Source organism: Hirundo rustica, chromosome 2 (genome assembly GCF_015227805.2).
Source record: "Hirundo rustica isolate bHirRus1 chromosome 2, bHirRus1.pri.v3, whole genome shotgun sequence".
Taxonomy (NCBI): Eukaryota; Metazoa; Chordata; class Aves; order Passeriformes; family Hirundinidae; genus Hirundo; species Hirundo rustica.
Genome location: NC_053451.1, coordinates 114,353,627 through 114,373,992, shown reverse-complemented (window position 1 = coordinate 114,373,992; position 20,366 = coordinate 114,353,627). Strand labels below are relative to the sequence as shown.

The following is a 20,366-nucleotide window of genomic DNA, read 5'->3' as shown; positions in this document are numbered from 1 at the left end:
TGTGAGCAGCCTGGAAACAGGCTTCACTCACAACTACCGAGAACATTTGGTGCTAAAGCATCCCTATTATCCAGTTTACAAAACATTTCAAGCCTCATGCATTCGTGTGCTGCAGGGTTAATTGCACTTAGTACTTCATTAGCAGCAAATGTGTGCCCTTCTTGTGCTGAGAAAAGCCAGAATATAGACATTTGTGGTTTTTGTTAAAGGTTGGAATACTATTATGAAATGTTTTTATTTCTGCTGAAGAAGATAGGAAACTTTCAGCCTGGTCCCTCACAATCAGCCTTGCTGGTTCCTGGTTGTGTTCTGCCGTTAATAATTGGTACTGACAATTGGATTATTTGCAATATGTCCCTTAGTATAGTCAGCAGGTTGCACTAGTCTCTCTCGAGTGTAATCTCCCATTTTCTAGGAGCCCCTAATGACTCTAAAAATTACTGAGATCCTTCTTTGCTCACAGTGAAAGAGTCACCTCTGTCATGCTGCCCCTCTCAGTGGACAACCTGCAAGACTGTCCTGGGCTCACACATCCATGAGCACATAGTAGATATTTTTTCTTTCCTAAATATAGGAAAAATCTCTTTTCCCCACAGCTCTCTTTCCAGGGATGTTACAGGGGTGGGAATTGCGACTTGCCACATGCCACATGCCTCAGGATCCTGGTACATCAGCTCTGTCTGGCAGCTCCTGATTCTTAATTTAGAGCAATGTATATGATCAGGAAATTATTGGGGTTCACCCCAGTTGACTAAAGGCATCCCAGAGTGAGTGAGGACTGCTCCAGGAGAGCCATGCAGGTTCCCCTGCAGTCACGGGGGAGGCGGCTGGCATCTCCAGGGGCTGATTCATCCCATCCTAAAGGGGGTTTTGGAGATGTGTGGGCTCATTTGGACAATGTCCTCCTTTTCTGCTGGCTACAGAGGGCACCTGGCACAGGCGCACTCGAGAGATGCTGAGCCCGTGGCTGGCTAAAATCACGTCAGACAAACCCGGCACGCGTGCTTCGTGTTGAAATGAACATTCTCAAGCCACGTCCCTGCCCAAAACTCTGTGAATCAGCAGGATTGCAGAGCTGTGGCTTTTGGGATAAAATATCTGCCACGCTTCTCATCCTCTTATCAGAGCCAGTGCTTGAAGAGCTCGGGGGAGTTTTCATTTTTGCTCAGACCCTCGGCTGAGGGCTCTCGTGTTTCCTCCCCCACACATGGACATGCACACACTCACTGGTTTTCTGTTCTTCTCTTAGAGAAGCTCCCTCTGTATCAAACAGATGGCGAATCTGGCAGGCTATTTTTAATGCTGCCTAACGTTCGGAGCTCAGATAAATGAGTGGTTTTCTGAATATCAGCTGTTAATTAGTACGAGAAATAAAAAAGGAGACGGAGAGTTTGGGTGTAGTTGGGCTGATGCTATGTTTGGATCTGAGTTTAAAGAATGGGAAAGCTGGAATGTTTTCAAATATGGGATTTTAAGTAAAGCTTCTTTTGGATATTGGGGACTACGACAGAGGGGACATTTGTGGATATTTTTTCAGGAATACCTGTTTGCTTGCGTGTTGAGAAATATGAATTCCCTCCAGTGATTCCTACAGAGGGATACCTAAAATTTCTGGATCGTTCTTCATTTTGTTATGGATGACAAACACCTCTGGAATGACAGGGAAAATCACAATGAAAAATTTCACATGAACCTTCTGCCTTAATAGTTCAGAAATCCTCCATGAAAGCTGCTCTTACAGCAGCAATTTTTACCAGCCTATTCAAGATACATAACTGAGTTTTACTAGAATCTTTTCTAACATGGTATGCCCTATTCTCATTAGTGAGAGATTGTAATTTAGATTATTTAAACTCTGCAGTTTCATCCCTGACTCTGAACATTGCTCACTGAGCTGAATGAAAGACATGACCAAGTGCTAAAGTATTGAAGACGGTAGGTTGAAACCAGAAGAAAAGAAGTAGAAGTGGGAACTGAGGGTACCCTGGCTTCAAAAATGTTTTTACATTATTTATTTAGGAATTTTACTAGGGTAAAATAAAAATAATCAAACAGAAGTTAAAATCTTGGAAGAATACCCAATTACAGAGAGCAGATCAGAACAGGATAATGTTCTCGACAGAGTTTGCTGTTTACAGAGCGGATTAGCTGTTCTGAGGATCAAATATAGAACAGAAATTGGATTTGTAAGCTGTGTTTTTACCTGTCCTATCTGAAAGCAAAATATAATGTGATTAGTTGTAAACTCATAGGCTGCAGAGCCTGTGCACAATGGTCCTTTAGTAAAATCTCCATCACAGTCTTTAATCTGAACTCCTCTGCAAGTGGGAAAGCCAGCCCTGGGCACCAGGGCTCTTAATCCCTGCTCTTCCCAAAAGGGGTTTTTAAATCCTTGTCCTAGACCAGAGGTGGGTACTGTGGATTAAGAGACAATTCTCCTTATTTCAGAAGAAAATGTTTAAATTAAAAAAAAAAAAAAAAAAAAAAAAAGGAGCAGAATTGTTTCCAGGAAAGAAATGTGTATATATTTATATACATTTTATGTATACAGTCCCACAGAATCGAGGGCCAAGCCAGGAACCAGGCATCCCCATCGAGCCACGCTGTCCTACTTTGCAGTCCCTGCATGCCTCATCGAAATGTTATTTCCACTCCAAAAAACCTCAGTTATTATTCATTCTGCTTTTCCCCCATTTGCGTCACGTTGCTTTCCAAGGCAGACAGAACATTGCCCTCTTAAATTGAACGGCTGCTCCTTGATCCTGACGGACACTCCTCGGCACAAACAAGTTAAACGTTCAGAGAAACCTGCTTTTCCTGTCACTTCTTTCCTACACGTGGTAGAATCTTAGAATTGGGTTGGAAGGGACCCTTAAAGGTCTGGTTGAACCCCCTGCAATGAGCAGGGACATTTTCAGATTGATCAGGTTCCTCAGAGACCCATCCAGCCTGGCCCTGGATGTTCCCAGGGATGGGCCATCCATCACCTCAGAGGTTTTGATAACAACAGCGAGGGCAGAGATATGAAATCACGTCACTTCTCAGGAGGAAATCAGTCAGTTCTCAGGAGGAAGAGAAAACCTGTTTGCAGATGCTGCAGGACTTTTCAGGAATACGGCCTTTTCCTCCTGGCACGAATCCAAGGGAAATGCAGTTAACAGGGTTCACATGTGGCTGATTTTTCTTCTTGGCAATTAGTCATCAATCTGCCAGCTGGAGCAGAGGCCTCTGTTTCCCTTTCTCACGTGGTTTCTCACTGCTGGGACTGCTCAGATATGATTTCAGTTCTGCCTCTGATTTCAGAAATTGTCTGGTGTTGACTGGTCTTGCAGGAGACTCTCGTGCCACCAGGCAATATCAGAGTCCCTGTATCCTCTTTTTCTTCATCCCTGGAGGTTCATCCCTGGATTTTTTTTGCTAACTTGCATGACTATGCACTTTTTAAATATGTATTGTGAGGAAACCTGGAATTTCATTGCAGGAAACCCTATATATGCATTATTTTAACCCACAAACCCCAGCTGTCAGAACTGCTGTGGTCTCCTGACTTTGGCCTCTGTTAGATCTCGATCTTCTCCTAAGCAGGGATATCTTCCAGCACCAGGCATTAATGCAGGGAATGAAGTGCTGGGACACATCTCAGCAGTGGTTTCTCACCCACAGGGACTTTAGCAAGATTACTGTGGGTCAGATACAGCCGAGACAGGTCTGAAGGGAGATGAAATTTGCGGATCAGACCCCCAGACAGTGCCAGAAATGTATGATCATGGAGACTCAGGCTGTGCAGCAAAGGTTTTGGGACACCTGCCCAAGCAGGGACATCTCCACAGGGCTGGGTGAGGTGTTCTGTCCTGCAGCCAGTGCCAGAGCTGTCCTCAAAGCTGCGGGTCAGCCTCTGCAGGTCACGGGAGAGCCCACGTGCCCCACACGGCCGAAGCCCAGTGTCCCCACATTGCCTTCCTGCTGCTGATGTCCCCCCAGGGACAATGGACTCCAGGCAAATAGGATTCCTATACTGTGCTGGAGCCTTCAATAGTACCCAGGGCTGTCCTCCCATCCTCTAAAGCACATTCCAATTGTATTCCATCAGCACAACTGCATCGACTTTGCTGGGAACACGAACCTGCGGACAATAACGGGAACAATTGCACGAGGCTGCAGAACATCTGAGCCTGGCTGCTGGGTTTTAGAGCAGAAGGGAGATGCTCAGAAAAGCTCAGCGGGCTGCAAAAGAAGGAAACTTTAACAGCATGTGTTTTCTGATGAAAAAAAAACCCCAACCAGCTGAGGACGAGCATCCTGAGTACGAAACTGCAGCGGGTGATTCACAAGTCCAGTTTTAGCAAGCCTAAGTAAAAATGCCAAGCATGGGAAACTGAAAAGCATGTATGGAGATGGCTCATGATCTAGTAGCACAGCCTTTGTTTCGCTTCCCACTCTTTCACTACTGCATGGAGTAAAAGGAAACATTAAAATTCATCCTCAGTGCGTTGAAAGCTCCTACTGCTTTCCATGAGTCAGGCCAAGTTTCTTACCTTTAATGTTCGCTAATAATTTTTTTATCTTTTCCTCTCTTGTCTGCCCTGGTCAATAGCAATTGATTTCCAGAATAAGAAACCTCAATACCTGAAATAGCACTTCTGGCACATCACAAGCCTTCGGCCTCTGTTCAGCCACAATTAACCTCGTCTGCCCAGATTACTGCATGTTGTACTCTCCAATATTCCGGCAGCCAATTTTAGCAGCTATCAGCCTGTCAGGATGCTGGGCTCTGCTAGGAGCAGGATTTCAGCCCTATCTGAGCTCCATTGGCTACGTTTTATTGCTTTGATTGCTTCTGTGCTTTAATAACCAAGGGTCAATGACTGAGCAACAGAGACTTTCAAAGCACACCCATTTCCCCAGCAGCAGTTGCTACCTGCCGAGGCAATCGGGTTTTGTGAAGACATTGCCTGGAGTAATTTCACTGGGGCAGACCACAGGGAAGGTGGGCGTGAGTGTAGGAGTGGGTCACACACCCACCTCCTGAAGTGACCTTCATCATCCTCTTCTCTGCCACGAAACCCCTCAAGAGTAAGAAGGCTCCTCCCCACCAGTGGGAACTGAAGGCTGGAGCTTGGCTGAAGAGTCCTTGCACCTCCAGGGCAAACCAGCCTGGCCAGGCCTTGCTGTGCTGTCCAGACCTTCCTGGTCCTTCATTGCCCTGACCTCTGAGCAGGCAGGAGCAGCAGAGCACACCCTGGGATCTCTCGTGATTCCCCCATTTCCAGTGGCAGAGCTCTGGTTGGCACCGTGTGACACCTCCAGGTGAGGAGGGATTTCCCCTGCACTCCAAAGGCCACCATGGAGGTGTCACAGCAGTGGAGGTGTCACACCAGTGCCATGACAATTCAGGAATTAAAGCACCTGGAAGTCAAGGCCACCATGGAGGTGTCACAGCAGTGGAGGTGTCACACCAGTGCCATGACAATTCAGGAATTAAAGCACCTGGAAGTCAAGGCCACCATGGAGGTGTCACAGCAGTGGAGGTGTCACACCAGTGCCATGACAATTCAGGAATTAAAGCACTTGGAAGTCAAGGCTGACAGAGTGAGGCTGCAGGCTTAATTACCTCCTACCACCTACACCTTTCATAGGAGACTTTAATTAGATGGCGACTTGTTATTCTTCTCCAGTGTGGTCCTCACCTCACTGAACACACAGGGCCTGCTCAATCCGGGGAGGGAGGCTGCAGCCCCTCTGCCTCCTCCCAGCTGTCATCCCAGGTGACACATTCCTTGTTTCCTGGGTCACCAGCCTCGAGGCTGATCTGTAGACATGCACATCCCTCATGCCTGTGATGGGTGGCAACAGAAACCCTGCCTGAGGATATGGGGTGGTTGTAGTGGGTGGAAAATCACATTTCCAACACTCACAAGGAGCAGAGCATTTTGACCTTGATGTCCCTGTTCATCTGCAAAATGCCAATTTCTTGTTCCTCCTGAGTTTCACCATTAGGTTGATCACCACAAGTGACTGTGCGCTGCTGCATCCTGAACCCAGAGGCCCTGTGGCTCTTCCCTGTGGGATGTGAGAGGAGAGAGCTGCAGTGCTGGGAAGCTGCCCCTCTCCACACCACTGCTCCCCCAGTGCCACCCCTGCAGCCTGCAGCCATCCCATCAACACCAGCAGCCTCTGCACCAACCATCCCCACTGCTTGTTGCTGCTCCTGGCTTTAAGGAGGAGAGTCTGGCTGCAATGAGGCACTTAATTCCTATAGCAGGCTCAAAGCCTCCACCATAGTCACTCAAAGGAGCTCAGAGTTGCTCTGAGAAAAGGGGCACAACACTGCCAGAAGCATTCAAACCCAACCCTTTATTCTCATGCCTACACTTTCTTTTTATTCCACCCACTCTTGCTTTCTTCACTGGCAGAGGAGATGCTTTTCAATGGCAGTGTTTTCCCCATAAGTTCATCAGGAATAAGATTTTGATTTAGGGCACCGGAAGATTTTTCAGTGCAACATTCACCCAACAGAGGAGACGGGTTTGGATTGGGAGCAACCTCAGGGACCTCAGTCACAAGGACAGGCATCCCATAAATGCTGCATTTATTGAAATGGGACACTCCTCATGCAGGGTGATGCTGTTGAATTCTGGAGTGTTTTTCTTTCAGAGGCAGTGTGCTGTCTCTGAATCCAACAAGACATCAAATCAGGACTCCTGGGTTCCGTTTCTGCCCTGCCACTCACCCGTGATAAGATACAGGGCAAGTAATTTAACACAAACCATCTTCAGATTACAGAGTTTAAATATTGCACAGGGGAGTAGTGAGACTGATGGGAAGTACTATAATGGTCTTATTAAAGTGTTTTTTAGCTGCAGAAGAAGCTGGGAGGACCATGACCTGCAAGTCCAGATGGACAGAGGAGTCTTGGGGAAATCTGTGGCATGGGATTGTGTCACTGAAGGCACAGGAGTATCAGGAACAGAAAAATGGGATTGGGGGATGTGGTGCTCAGTCTTCTCTGCACAGGGGATTCCTGGTGAGGTGTGGAAGGGTGGGGGAATGAAGAGATGTTTGGGGAGATGGGAAGGTAACAGTGGTAAAGTTTGTAATTCAGTCTGGCTTCTGACCTAACAACAGGAACATCTGACAGTCAGTAGGAATTTCGGCACAAGCTCTGCTCACTTTAAACCTAGTATAAGCTGGTATAGTCCAAAAAGCAGTGCCCTTTTATACAATCCCAGGACTTGCCCAAATCTAGGCAGTTTTTTTCCTAAATCCAAGCTCTTACACTCTTAAATTTACAGTTGTTATCATCCTGCAGCAACGCTGCATTTTGAGAAACCCCATGCTCTCAGCTCACACACGTTTTTGCTCTGCTTCTGAACAGCACTTAGGTCTCCAGAGCTTGCTTGCTTTATCGACAAAGACAGAAGTATTACACAGGAGCAGAGGAATACTCCACCTCACAAATCAAATCAGATAATTGAAATCACAGACTGTGCCTTAAAATTAGCCCAGTGCATGCCTGAACAGGATTCGTATCTCACTGGGAATTAACCATCCTTTCTTTTTTCCTTCATTTTTTCCCCTCTGCTGCTGCTGTTTCCTTTGGAAGGTGATCTTCAGTAAATACTGCAATTCCAAAGATATTATGGACCTTTTCTGCATCGCAACAGGGTTACCAAGGTAGGTCTGTCATTTGTGACATTCATTTCACTTTTGTTTCTTTCCTTTGGGGACAGTTTAAAGACAGGCCCCAAATGATTTATTTAGCTGCTGTTCAGGCTTGTCTCTCATTGCAGGCTGCTGGAAGAAGAAACTGGGGCAATCAAGAGCTGGAAAAGTGTGGAGGCAGGGAACTGAGCCGCCTCGGTGTTGGCTGCATGTGAGGAACAGAGTGGAATGGAGTAGAACAGAAGAGAAATAAACTAAAATAAAAGCAAGTGAAGAAGTCCAACCCTGAATACACACAAGTTGGGCACAGCTCCCACTTATATCTCAGTACGACACTTTTGCCCATATTGAGTGAAATGCAGCCACATGTTTAGAACTTGTTTTTTTAGGGGAAAAAATGGGTTTTTTAGGGGAAAAAATGGCCAGCAAGAAGTATTGCCACTAGGTAATAGTGTTTTAAAATCTAATCCCAGGTATGGGATAGCCAAACACAAAGCACACCAGCTGAACCATTTTACAGAGCATAAATATCTCCAAATGCGTTGCCCAGGCCATGTGTTTCCTAATTTATGTTGTCTTGCAAAGTCCATGTATCCCTCCCGCTGTAATTTTCCATTTGGGGGAAATCCAAATAGGATTTGTTCCCTCCAACCTCAAGAGCAGCATCCAGCTGAAATCTCAGTGCTGAGAGGGGTCCAGGGTCACGGGTGGGTGTGTGGGAGAGGCTGGGATGTGGTGCAGGGTGGCACGGTATAACATCCATCCATCCATCCCTCCTTCCACCCCTCCATCATCCATCCATCCATCCTTCCATCCATTCACCCATCCCTTCATCCATTCATCCATCCATCCATCCATCCCTCCATCCCTCCTTCCACCCATCCTTCATCCATCCATCCATCCATCATCCATCCACTCACCCTCCATGCATCCATCCATCCCTCCTTCCACCCCTCCATCATCCACCCACCCATCCATCCATCCATCCATCCATCATCCATCCATCCCTCCATCCACCCATCCATCATCCATCCACTCACCCTCCATGCATCCCTCCATCCCTCCTTCCACCCCTCCATGCATCCATCCATCCATCCATCCATCCATCCATCCATCCATCCATCCATCCATCCCTCCATCCATCCCTTCATCCATTCATCCATCCACCTCTGCAACATCTCCAGGCAGTGGAGCAGGGGGAGAGAAGCCCCTAAATAATCTCTAGAACCCTTAATCGCCTCTAGAAAGGGGAATCTGCTGTCTGCATAAGGATCTTGAGCAGCACAGGTTGGATGCAACCAGGCAAAGTCTTTATCTCTGGACAGACAACTTTACAATACAAGAGAAGTGCAGGAGAAAAAAAAAAGCCAGTCTTTTAATCATGGTTTTATTGCATGACACCAGCTGTGGGAAATGAAAAATCAAACTGAATTTGCATAAGCTGCTGGACAGAATTCATGCCCTTTGCTGTTTGTTCTATTTCCTCCCCTCTGACATTAGAGAGGTTAATAACTCTCATTTTCCTATGATGTCAAATACTTCCACTCCATCACCCCGGAAACTTTGCTTAGTAGTTTTAATCATGCACAATCAGGTCGTTCACTGCATATTTGGCATTTTATTTCCATCATAAGGTTTTCAAAGGAAAATTGCATTTCAGCCAGGATCCTGGAGCCAAAGTAAACCTCCAAGGTTTACATCTGAGCCTATGAGATCGCCCTTATCACATTATTTAAAGAAGAATTTCTTTCCTAGCCCATATTCAGCAAGACATTTGTTTTGTTTGTTTTGGTAAATGAGTAACCAAATAATTTCAAGACATTCATAGCAGCAAAAACCATTTGTATGTTATGAGTCAATACGTAGCTGCTGAGTCAATGTATCAGAAAACACAGCTTTTTAACAGAAATTATTATTCAATGAGTCAAGAGAATAAATTAATTAGCAAGGAGCAGGGTCTGCTCTGAGATCAAAAATGATCACACTTCATATTTCACATAAGTGAAGCATCAAGCCTACCCCGTCCTGGGCTTTGTCTCTCTGCTCTGAGGTAACAGAGGTGCCAGGCCAGGAGCATGGAGAAAAGATTCACCTGCAGGAGAGAAGATGGCTCTGCTGCCGCAGCACAGAATTCCAGCTGGCATTTCTAGGTCAAATAATCCTCTTTGGAACTTGCTTTTCAGGAACACAACCATCTCCCTTTTGACAGCTGACAACTGCATGGTGTCCATTGATCCCACGATGCCCGCAAACACAGAGAGGTGAGCCCTGCTGCCACCTGCTCCTCCACAACAGGCTCAGGGCCAAGGGCAAGGGAGGTGATTGCCTGCAGAAGCCTTTTGTGTGCAGTGGGAGGTGAGCAGCTCCCCAGAGGGAGGGGGATGACAGCAAGAAATGAGTGCTGGCCTGGAACACCAGCGCTGGCTTGGAAGATTTTTACTTGTTTAAAGCAGGTGTCATTCTCTGAGGAGAAGAAGAAAAAATATATACCGCTATTAGGTGCTTAATGTAGAACATCTGTTCCCATCCCTCCCTGTTTGCTGTCAAAGCTCTGAGCTCTGTTGTTCCCCCACTCCTGATTGCCCTGCTAGGGCACAACCAGCAGATCACTCAAAAAGCAAACTCAAAGCCTGTGATGAGTTTAAGTTTCTTCACTACTGGCTTTGGTCTGTATTTCATTATTTGTCACTGTCATTGCTCTTATTGATGCTGTGTGGTGGAGCCCCAGAGGCTGGGAGGGAGCTCCTGCTCAGGACAATGTATGAACACAGGGCAAAAAGAGGTTTTGGCTGCCCCTGGATCCCTGGAAGTGTTCAGGGCTGGGTTGGATGGGACTCTGAGAAGCCTGGGATGGTGGAAGTTGTCCCAACCCATGGCAAGGGGTTGAAACTGGATGATTTTTAAAGTCCTTTCCAACCCAAACCATTCTATGGTTCTGGGATTCTGTTTCTAAGTAAATCACAGGGTTGTGTGTTGATAAAAAGTGCCCATTGCTTATTCAAACTCACAGGGTTTAGGAGAGCTTAGAAAATATTCAGATATTTCTTCCAATTTCTCAGGAAGTACGGATGTGAAATACAAACTGCACTTGGAGTGTTGCTCACATCAACCCTCTCTGACTCTTGCAGGTCTCCATACAAAGTGATCCCGGTTGTGACAGAGCAGCTCTCAGGTAAAACAACCCTTCTGAACTGAACCTAACAAAGCTGAATTAACTACAGCTGAATTTGCAAACATTGGCACCTGGAAATTATGTGGCCCTGACGCAAAACCACGAAGATGTCGGTGTCCCAATTGTAGCTGCAGCAGAAGAAGTGTGTAGGAAAGCTTAAAGAATGTGCCTGAATTCCAATGGATTTGAGGATCAGGTGAATGGCTGAGTCCAGGGGATATTCCCAGTGCCCTGCTCCGACTCAGCACTCCTGATACCCTGGGAAAAGTCTTGCACAGAGCAGTGGGGGTTTTCCAGGCAAGACAAATGAAAGCCTGTCCTGTTTTGTTAAACCTGCCCGAGCCTCGTGTCATTTCCAAACGGCTGAGGAGAGGACGTCATTTCTGCTGTGGGCATGGCAGCTCTAAGTGTGATAAATATTTAAATTCACCTGACAAGGTGAGAGAGGGCCTGGGTGAGAGAACACATCTGGAGCACTTTCCCCTGCCACGGGCAGGGCTGGAGTGCCACTCCTCCCACTCCTCTTTGCCTGCCAGTCCCATGCTCATGCTCAGGCCCCTAGCTCTCAGACACCAGAGCAGAACATTGCCTTGGGGCAACTCCTGTGAGCACCTGGCTCATGGTTTCTCTCATCTGTGCAGCTGCAGCATCTCCTGCCACTCACCTCAGGGAAGCCTGAACACTCTGGAGCCACAGGGAGAGGAGACATCAGCTGGGGACACTCCTTGGAGCAGCCAGATGGGAAGATAGCAGAGACAAAGGGCAAGAGGCTGTGATTGTCCAGGCAACACAGAGTGCACAGGCACAGCAGGAGCGAGACACAAAGCCTGGGGCTGGAGAAAGTAGCGTGTGGGAGTGGGTGAGTGTGTTGGGATAGGAGAGATGATGTTTTGGTGGTCCCACCTCATCTTCTGGCTTAGGGTCCTGAATTATGGATAAAAGCAGAGTGTCTGACAGTGTCCTCCTCCAGGAGGGAACTGAGGCTGTTCTCTGAGGCATCTGCATTGGCAGAAACATCTGGAAAGGAGGATGTGGGGAAGACAGAGAGGCAGCAGCAGGGAGATTGTGCATGCAGGGAGCAAAGGTGAGCAGGGAGCAAAGAGAACACAGAGGGGAGGGAACAGTAAGATTTGTAACAAGCCATAAACAGGTCCCATGTCAGTGGTTTCCAGAAGGAGGTAGTCAGAGCCAAGGGACACGTGACTGCGAAGGGGAAGGAGCTGTCTGCCAAGCTATTTCCTTATTGTGGCAAACCCTGCTGCAGCAGCATCACTCTCCCGGTCTGGGAGTACCCTGTTTGCATTATCACCTGAGAAAAGGTGGGGTGGAGCACCAGCCTCTGTGTCCCAGCTGCTGTGAGTAAGCAGCCTCCAACTGCCCCACGACAGAGAAATGGGACCAGCGTGACTCCACCAGGGAATGCCACTGAGTTACAGCAGCTGGGAAGCTGACTGAGGGGCTTTCTAGAAAACATACTCCTTTTGGACTGTATTTTTTTAATTCCCCTAACGTGAAGTTAACAGTATATTTTTACAGGACCATGGATGACTTTTCACACTCTCCCAAGGCCCTCATTTTTCATCCCCAGCTGACAGCACGTGGCTCTGCTTTGTGCAGAGCACAGCTCACTGTGTCAGCAAGATCTCTCTTCACTCCCTGCATTTCATAAAAGAAGGATTTCCAAAGATCTGAGCTGAAAAGGGCAAGAAAAATTCTGGCCATAGATTGTCAAAACATAAGACAGAGTCTGCTATGGAAAGAGGAAGAAAGTTGAGCTGGGTGTGATGGAACTAATGTTCCTTGGTATCTTTTTCTCTTTCACATGGCTTGTCATTAATCTTAAGCATTCCTGACATTTTGCTGACAGTAGGAAGAATAAACAGAGTGGGAAATTGTTCCTCTTCATTAAAAGAAAAGAAAACAAAACAAAACAAAAAAGCAGCTCTGTTCTACTCCTCACTTCTCAGACAACTCTGCCTGCCTGATTCTGCTACCCAAAGCAACTCATCCAAATATGTGCCAAAAAGGGGGTCACCCCAATTTTCACAGTGCTGGGAGGTAATGCTCCTCTTTCCAGCAGTCTCCCAGGCAGCTGCAGAAGAATGACACAGGGAAGAGAGGCTGTAGAAGGTGGGACTGGGAAATACAATCCTTCGGGAGGAAAAATATAAGCAGTGGCTTCTATCCAGCAGAGGAGATATCCACTGGAGTCCTGCTAAGAAACAGTTCTTCATTTCCTGGCCACAGTCAGGGGAGAGGGTTGGAAATATAAGAATTATTATTCCAGAGAGTGTTGGATGCAGCAGCAATCGATGTGTTGGGGTCAGCTCTCTTCAAGTGTGGGATTAGGGTGTGGGTTAGGGTCAGGGTTAGGGTTAGGGTTAGGGTTAGGGTTAGGGTCAGGGTTAGGGTCAGGGTTAAGGGAGGTCTGTGCTGGCTGGCTCTGAGCCTGTGAAGCTGCTGGATCACAGCCTGTCCCTCCTCCTATGGCCCTGGACCAGAAGACACATGGCTATCCATGCAGAGCATCAAACCCCCTGTGGCAAACCCTTTTCTCTGTGGTTTTTAAATTTGTGAGCCCACTGAGTGAGCATCCTCTCCCTCCCAAGAGGAGAAGGGCTCTGGTCTGTTTCCTCCTGGTGAAACTGGCTCAAAACTCACAAATTGATGGCTCTGTTGTTGCCCTAATTAGCAGGATTCAGGCACTTATAGATTTGACAGAGGTGACAATTAAATGAACAAACCCCATTAGCAGCACCCTCTGGAGCGATAAAATTGAAGTCTGTTACGTTTCTGATAGCGCAGAGAAAGGATCTGTTGTGGAGGTCAAGTGAGCCTGACCCACTGTGGTCCTGAAAGGACAGGAAAACATTCCCAGGGACTTTCCTACTGCTCCAAAGCCAGGGCAGCAAAACCCAGCAGTGGTTGCACTAGAGATCTGCAGAGATGCTTTTTCCCCCTGGATGATTCAATACCCGAGATCTTGTGCGGTTTGGTGTTGGTAAAACGACAGAAGCTTGTCACTGCATCTAAATCTTCTTATTCTGGCGTCTTCCTCTTCTCCTTTCGGGGTCTTGTTCATGCTCTCAGCTGAGGCAGGACTGAGGAGGCACAGGCTGGGAGAGAAAAATCCTCCTCCCACGTGCTGCTCCTTACGTGCATCCCACATGGATGCGTGCATTGGGACGTGGCCAGTGACTTTGGGATTGCTCACCTGATGGGGAATTTGCATGCAGCACCCGAATTACCCTGAGCTGTGAAGTACAAGGATCTGGGGCTCAATATGGCAGATTCATGGACGTGGGATTGAAATTCTTCCCTTCCTGAGGCTTTTGTCCACCTGGCTGCTTGTGGGTTTTTTTTTTAATTACTCTGACTGCCTTCATACAGGCAAACCACAGAAAGGGAAATGCAGACAAGAAGCTTGAGCTAGAGGCGGAAGCATTTGTGAGAAAACAGGGCAGGAATTCACCAGGCTGATGCTGGCATGGAAGGGGAGATGCCCATGCCCTCCCAGCCTTGCTTGGCCAAAGCAGAAAAGACAGGGGGAAACCAAGCCACCCTCCCAAGCCCACAGACTCCCAGTCTGTTGAGGCTGCCAGGGTGGCAAAGGCAGCCAGGGAGAGTGAGAGGATGGAGGTGGCTCCCTGGCCCTGATCCCAGAGGGTCAGAGGGTGGAGGAAGAGGCACTGCTGAGCAGGGTGGTGCAAGGCAGAGGGTGCCTGCCAGCGGGTAATAAACCATCTGTGCCAGTGCAGGGTCACCTGAGCTGCCCAGCGCGCACCTGGTGCCAGTCTGGCACGGAAGGCGAGCTCTCCCTGCCAGCCTCCCACCCGGCCGCGGCGGGAGCCGCAGGGAAAAACGCTGCTGCCATGTTCCCCCGCACCTGCTTTCCTCCCAGAACCCACTGGGGATGAGGCAGAACTGCTCCTTTCTCCACGGTGTCCTGGCCAAGCTCCCTGCTGGGCTTGGCAGAGGCCATAGGGCAAAGAGCAGGAGTCCCTGTGCCCGCAGCCTGCAGGGGAATGAGCCGTGGGGAGCCTGGGGAAGCCTGAGCTGGCCTGTCCTCTGCCCAGCATTAACCATTGCAGCGTCTTCTGGAGAGGGGTGGGCTTCTAATTGTCATTTGCCAGCTGTGAAACACCCAGAGTGTTGTGCAAAAACCCGACTCGCTGAACGCCGGCGTTTGTAAACGTTGCGCATTCGCGGTGGAAGGAGGTAAGGGGAGAAGAAAGGGGGTTTTTTTAGGGGATGCTGCAACAGGACCCTCAGCAAAGTGCCCGAAGCTGCTGCCAGTGCTGTTTGCAGCAGGATTTCCTTTGCAGAGAGGGAATCACAGCAAAACGAATGAAGCAATCCCAGGCAAAAGGTGCCTGTGTGCATCTGGGGCTTCAGCCTTGCCCAGAGGTATAAAAAAACCCCATAGGGCAGAGGGTAATGAAGGGAGCAAAAGCTCACTCAACCCTCTTGTTCTACAAAGGAGGGGACAAGCAGGACTGAATGATGTCAGAGCAATGTCTCATTTTCTTCAGAAACAGGGGTTACCAGAGGTCTTCCCCTTGGAAAGAAACAGGGCAGAGAAATGGATCTTTGTCTCTTTAAGATGAGGCGAGCTGCCACTCTTAGTCATATATCTTTACTGCACCCTAGGGTTATAAAAACATACATCTTCATTTTGAAAGTCTTTTATTACATCCATAAACATCAGATTGCAGCTGACTGTTCCCTGGATGAGAATTTCCTAGTACTCCGAGTGAGTTTTGACAGGGGGAGGGAGTGAAAGTAAGATTGTTGGGTTGCTTTTTTTTTTTTACTGGAAGAGTGTTTATAGGGAACTTGTCAGGCTCTGGCATGCTCCAGCCACTGTCAGAGGGCTGAGCAGCACTGAAGGGAGAGGACACGGGCTTCTCTGCTTTCTCTGCTTATTTTCACTGTCGGACTCGGTGCCACCCCAGGTGCTGCCCAGGGTAAGTTTTCCTCCTCTCTTAAATAGGACGCAGCCTTTGCTTTGTTTCGGCGCTTGGGTTTTGTGAGAAAACTGGAAAATGGGTCTCTGTGAGAAGAACAAATCTGTTTTCTCTGCCAGCCGCTCCGCTGGGAGCTCGGGTAGGGAAAAAAAAAAAAGGGGGAAAAAAGAGAATTAGATCTGAGACTTTCAGAGCACAGAATGCTTGCTCCAGTTTTCAGGCACAGGGGGGAACAGCCAAATTGTTTTGACCAGCGATGTGAATGCTCTCTTGACAAGTATTGCTGAGGTCTCTAATACCCGAGGAATTGCAAATCCTTTCCACAGGTACAAGAGCTATTATTTAGAAGTAAATGGTAAATGCTGGGCTGGATCTTATCTGGTGTGTTTTGCCTGGGTGATTGCACTTGTGAGGCATCGTGTTCCTCCGGGGGAAGGACAAGGAGGATCTGCAAAAATGCCAGCGGGGTGTTTCCGTGTGGGGTATAAATGGGTGTTCTGTGATCTGCAGTGTGTTTATGAGTGCACTCCATGTTTCCTTTCCTTTGAGCACATCCCCAGTGCAGGAATCACTGCAGCACTTTGGGGCAGTTTGCATTAGCTGGTGGGGGAAAGAGGGGACAATCCCAAAACAGCATCTCGGTGTCAGCAAAGGTGATTTGTGCTTCCCCTTTCTGTGTGGACACGCTAAAAGACGGGAAAACATTGCTATCATGCTTCCTCCTTCCCAAAGTGTGCCATGGTCCTGTTGTGAGGGATTGTTTGCTTTTCCCCGTGCTGGTGATTGCAATCCTGTGATTACCTTGGGAAGAGGCTGGGGTTTCATCAGGCTGACTTTCCTGAGAAAAGATCCCGAGAGCCAGGGCTGGGCAGCTGCCGCCACGAGGGCTCCCAGTGTGGCCACTGCTGCAGGAACTCAGGGAACAATGGGGTCTTGACAGGATCCCTGTGGCAGCTCCATCCAAGCTGAGTTCTCCAAGGAAAAGGGGCTGGGAAACTTGTACCCTGCTGCGTCCATGCCACAGACCAGGGAGGGCAGACCTCTCGTTCTGCAGGGACAGCACTTCCTCACCTCACGTTTGCCCGGAGTTTGTGCCAGGCAGCACAATCCTTAGGCAATTGCACCAGGAAAACTGGTGTCCAGGATAAAACTGAAAGGCAAGCTGGGTTTTGTTCTGTGCTCATGAGCTGCGGTCGTCGTTCGTGGGCGCTCTGTCACGGTGTGCTGGTGGTGTAGAGACACTGAGGGTAAGCAGGAACTTCCAAAAGCCAGCTGGGATTCTGGGTGTCCCAAGATCTGCGAAAGGGGTGTCCTCTCCTGAAAGTGCTGCCTTAAAACAAGCCACCTCTCAGAGACCCAGCCTCCCAAAAATAAAACTTCTGAGAAACCCTGACTTGTAATCTGCAGGAAGAGGAAGGCAGGTAAGGCAAGGAGTCATTCCCAAATCCTGTCATTCTTCAAATTGTGTCTTCAATGCAATTTTTTGGCCTCACTATCAGAACTGGAAGCCTGGGGAGTCAGTTTTGCAGAAGGGATGAGGGTGTCTTCTTTCCTTTCTTTTTTTTTTTTTTTTTTTTTTTTTTTCCTGTCATGCCTCCCTTCTATCTTTTTTTTTTTTTTTTTTTCCAGAGAAAGAAGAATTGTTCCAGAATTTATTGGGACAGATTGCTGAGCAGTTCTCGAGGTAAGAAACTGCGCAGCATTATTAATTTAAAATGCCATTTCTTTTATCAGCCTGAAGTGAAATTTTCACAGGAGGCAGAGGGGCATTTAAGACATCTTTCAAATCCCACTCTGTCTGCCAAATTTAGGTCCGGGACACGTTTTTTTCCTGCTGACAGCAATACAGTAGCTTAAACCAAAAGCAATTTCAGTGATTATCTTTGATCTAAAAAGGAGATCAAGTAGTAAACGCTCCTTCCCTCTTAGGAAGCAAAAGAAATGCTTCTTCGTTGAACGGTCAAATCATCAGATTTGTTTCATTTTCCCCTTTATCACCCAAAAACGTCTCTCCTCCGAGAGGATTTCTCAACATCTGTGTAGCTGCTTATTTAATCCCAGCTGGTTTCAATAAGACAGATCAGTCCCACCACAGCCCAGCAAATCACCAGCGAAACTCGACAGGAGGGGAGGAGGTTTCAGAGCGTGCAGACACCCAGACGCTGCTCTTGGACAATTATGAATTATCTATTTAACAATTATCAGTTTAACTTTGCTGCCCTGGGGGGGGTGGTACAGTAGCAAGTCACTGCTGAGAGAGGGGGAGATGAAGTGTTGTAGAGCCATAGTACATTCCCAGGGCCATAAAATAAAATGTCACTTGTTAATTTTGCTGAAAATTAAACCCGGGTGTATTTTCTGCCCCCGTGTTAGCTTTTCCGTGGAAAATCTGCTTTTCCACGGAAAAGCTGGGCAGATCAAATCACAGGGACACAAATGTGGACACTTCTAGCAGTTGTTCTTAGCACCTAGGGGTAGGTAGAGCATGAAATGTATAACATTAATACATGAGGGTTTTCTTTCCAGGGTTTTTAAAATCAATGAACTGAAAACGGAAGTAGCTAATCACTTGGCAATGCTGGAGAAAAAGGTTGAATGTGAGTGTCCATTTATTCCTATCACAGTGGGAACCGGTGCCTTGTGACCTCTGCCCTGTCCTGCTCCTCACAGCCCCTCCACTTTCTCTAATCCTCTGTAATTTGGCCAACTTTGAGCCCCAAAGGCCACATGTCAGCCCGTGGTGAGGCGTGGGGATGGTGGGAGCCTGTGGTGGCACTGGTGTGGGGACCAGGGAGGGCTGGCTGGTGCTGCCAGCATCCAGAGCTCCTCCTGTCCTCCCTTTGAGGAGCTCCACTGAGCTCTGGGGCCTGGGGCCACGTTCTGCTGTTCCCATGTGGCAGGGTGTCTCCAGCACCCACCTCCCCTTTTCCATCTCCCGGCCCATGGCCCAGGTGTCTGTCACCTCCCTGCACCCAGCAGTGGCCTCCCCATCCCTCTGAGCTCCCTGATCCTCTAACACTGGGGAACCTGATCCCACTCTCACTGGGGTGTTTGGTCTGTAATTCCAGGGGTGACCCCCTCCTGCTGCTGTCAGTGCAATCCTTGACACAATCACAGAATCAATCACAGAATCATAGAATTCATAGAAACAATCATAGAATTCACAGAATCACAGGATTTCACAGAATCACTGGGCTGGATGAGACCTCCAGGATCATCGAGTCTGACCCAGCCCTAACACCTCAACTAAACCATGGCACCGAGTGCCACATCCAGGCTTTCTTTAAACACATCCAGGGATGGTGACTCCACCACCTCCCTGGGCAGATCATTCCAGTACTTTATTATTCTTCCTATAAAGAAAACCCTTTCTCCTAATATCCAACCTGTATTCCCCTTGGCTCAGGTTCAGACAGTATCCTCTCTGTCAGTGGTGCCTGGAGAAAGAGACCAACCCCACCTGACCACAGCCACCCTTCAGGAGGTTGTAGAGAGTGATAAGGTCACCTCTGAGTCTTCTTTCCTCCAGGTTAAACAACCCCAGCTCCCTCAGTCGTTCCTTGCACCATAACACAACGACATTGTTACAGTGCAATAGCCAATTTAAATTCACCCGGTCAATGGGCTCCTTTTCTGTTTTTTTTGGGGTTGTTTTTTTTCCCCTTGTGGAGCTTCTGAGTTGTTCCAGTACATTATGCAGAACACAGGTCCCAGAGAGGCAGGGAAGGGGCAAGAACAAGGCGCTGCCACCCAGTTGTGACTCCAAAGGCCACATCCTTGAGGGTGCTCGGCGCTGAAGTCAGGAGCAGGGAGAGCCTTTCCCAGCACTACAGCCGCACAAAGAACTTTCCCACTAGGGCTGGCTGGGAAAAAAAAGAATAGAGGTTCATGGTTCATGGTAGAAGTTGTTTCCCTGAAACTTCCCCTGACCAGAAGCTACCTTGACCCTGCAGCTGCTCGGGGAGACTGATCCTTTTGTCAGCAGGGAGAGGAAGAAATGTCTTTATTTGAAGAGCAGCTGCAGGGAAACCTCTCCCTGTGGCCACCCCAGCCTCAGGCTGCTGGTGCTGAGGGATGTCCATGGAGGGGGTGACCTGCAGCTTGCCTAACCCCCCAGAAAGGAACCCAGGTATGAATTCCTCCCTGTCTGTTTGGCTGCTGCTTCTCCCAGAGCTCTGCCGGTTTATTCTTTGACCCCCCAAAAAGAGAGAGAGAAAAGAAAAAGTGAGCTCAGTCACTTTGCATTTTCAGTGAAACTTCTGACCAACTCCACTCCTCAGGGCTAAATGCCGTGGATTAGAGCAAATGAGGTAAGCTGTGGATCGTTGTATCCCCTTGGCAGCCCAAGCAAGCAACCATCCCAGCCAGCCAGGGGCTGCTTTTGGCCCCTGGCGAACCCCTGGCATCCCTGGCACACACTCTGCCTCTCAACACTGGCAGCTCACGGCACAGGAGGGAGATAACCAAGGCATCCGTGCCATTCCCGTCAGGAAAAAAAATTGAGCACCTGCCCACTCCAATATTTTATTGCTGATTTGGGGAAGGCAGCCTGCCCAGAGCTGCTG

The 20,366-nt window shown here is 48.3% G+C and overlaps 1 protein-coding gene across 1 annotated transcript in view; it reads left to right on the top strand.

The window, feature by feature from the left end:
• Positions 1-20,366, top strand: part of PDE9A (phosphodiesterase 9A) — a 48,262-nt gene that overhangs the window by 6,608 nt on the left and 21,288 nt on the right. Inside the window, exons 2-6 of the mRNA XM_040055280.2 lie at positions 7,604-7,674; positions 9,846-9,923; positions 10,791-10,834; positions 17,431-17,485; positions 18,328-18,398. Coding sequence (XP_039911214.1) covers positions 7,604-7,674; positions 9,846-9,923; positions 10,791-10,834; positions 17,431-17,485; positions 18,328-18,398 — 319 coding nt within the window. The remainder of the gene's footprint in view (positions 1-7,603; positions 7,675-9,845; positions 9,924-10,790; positions 10,835-17,430; positions 17,486-18,327; positions 18,399-20,366) is intronic.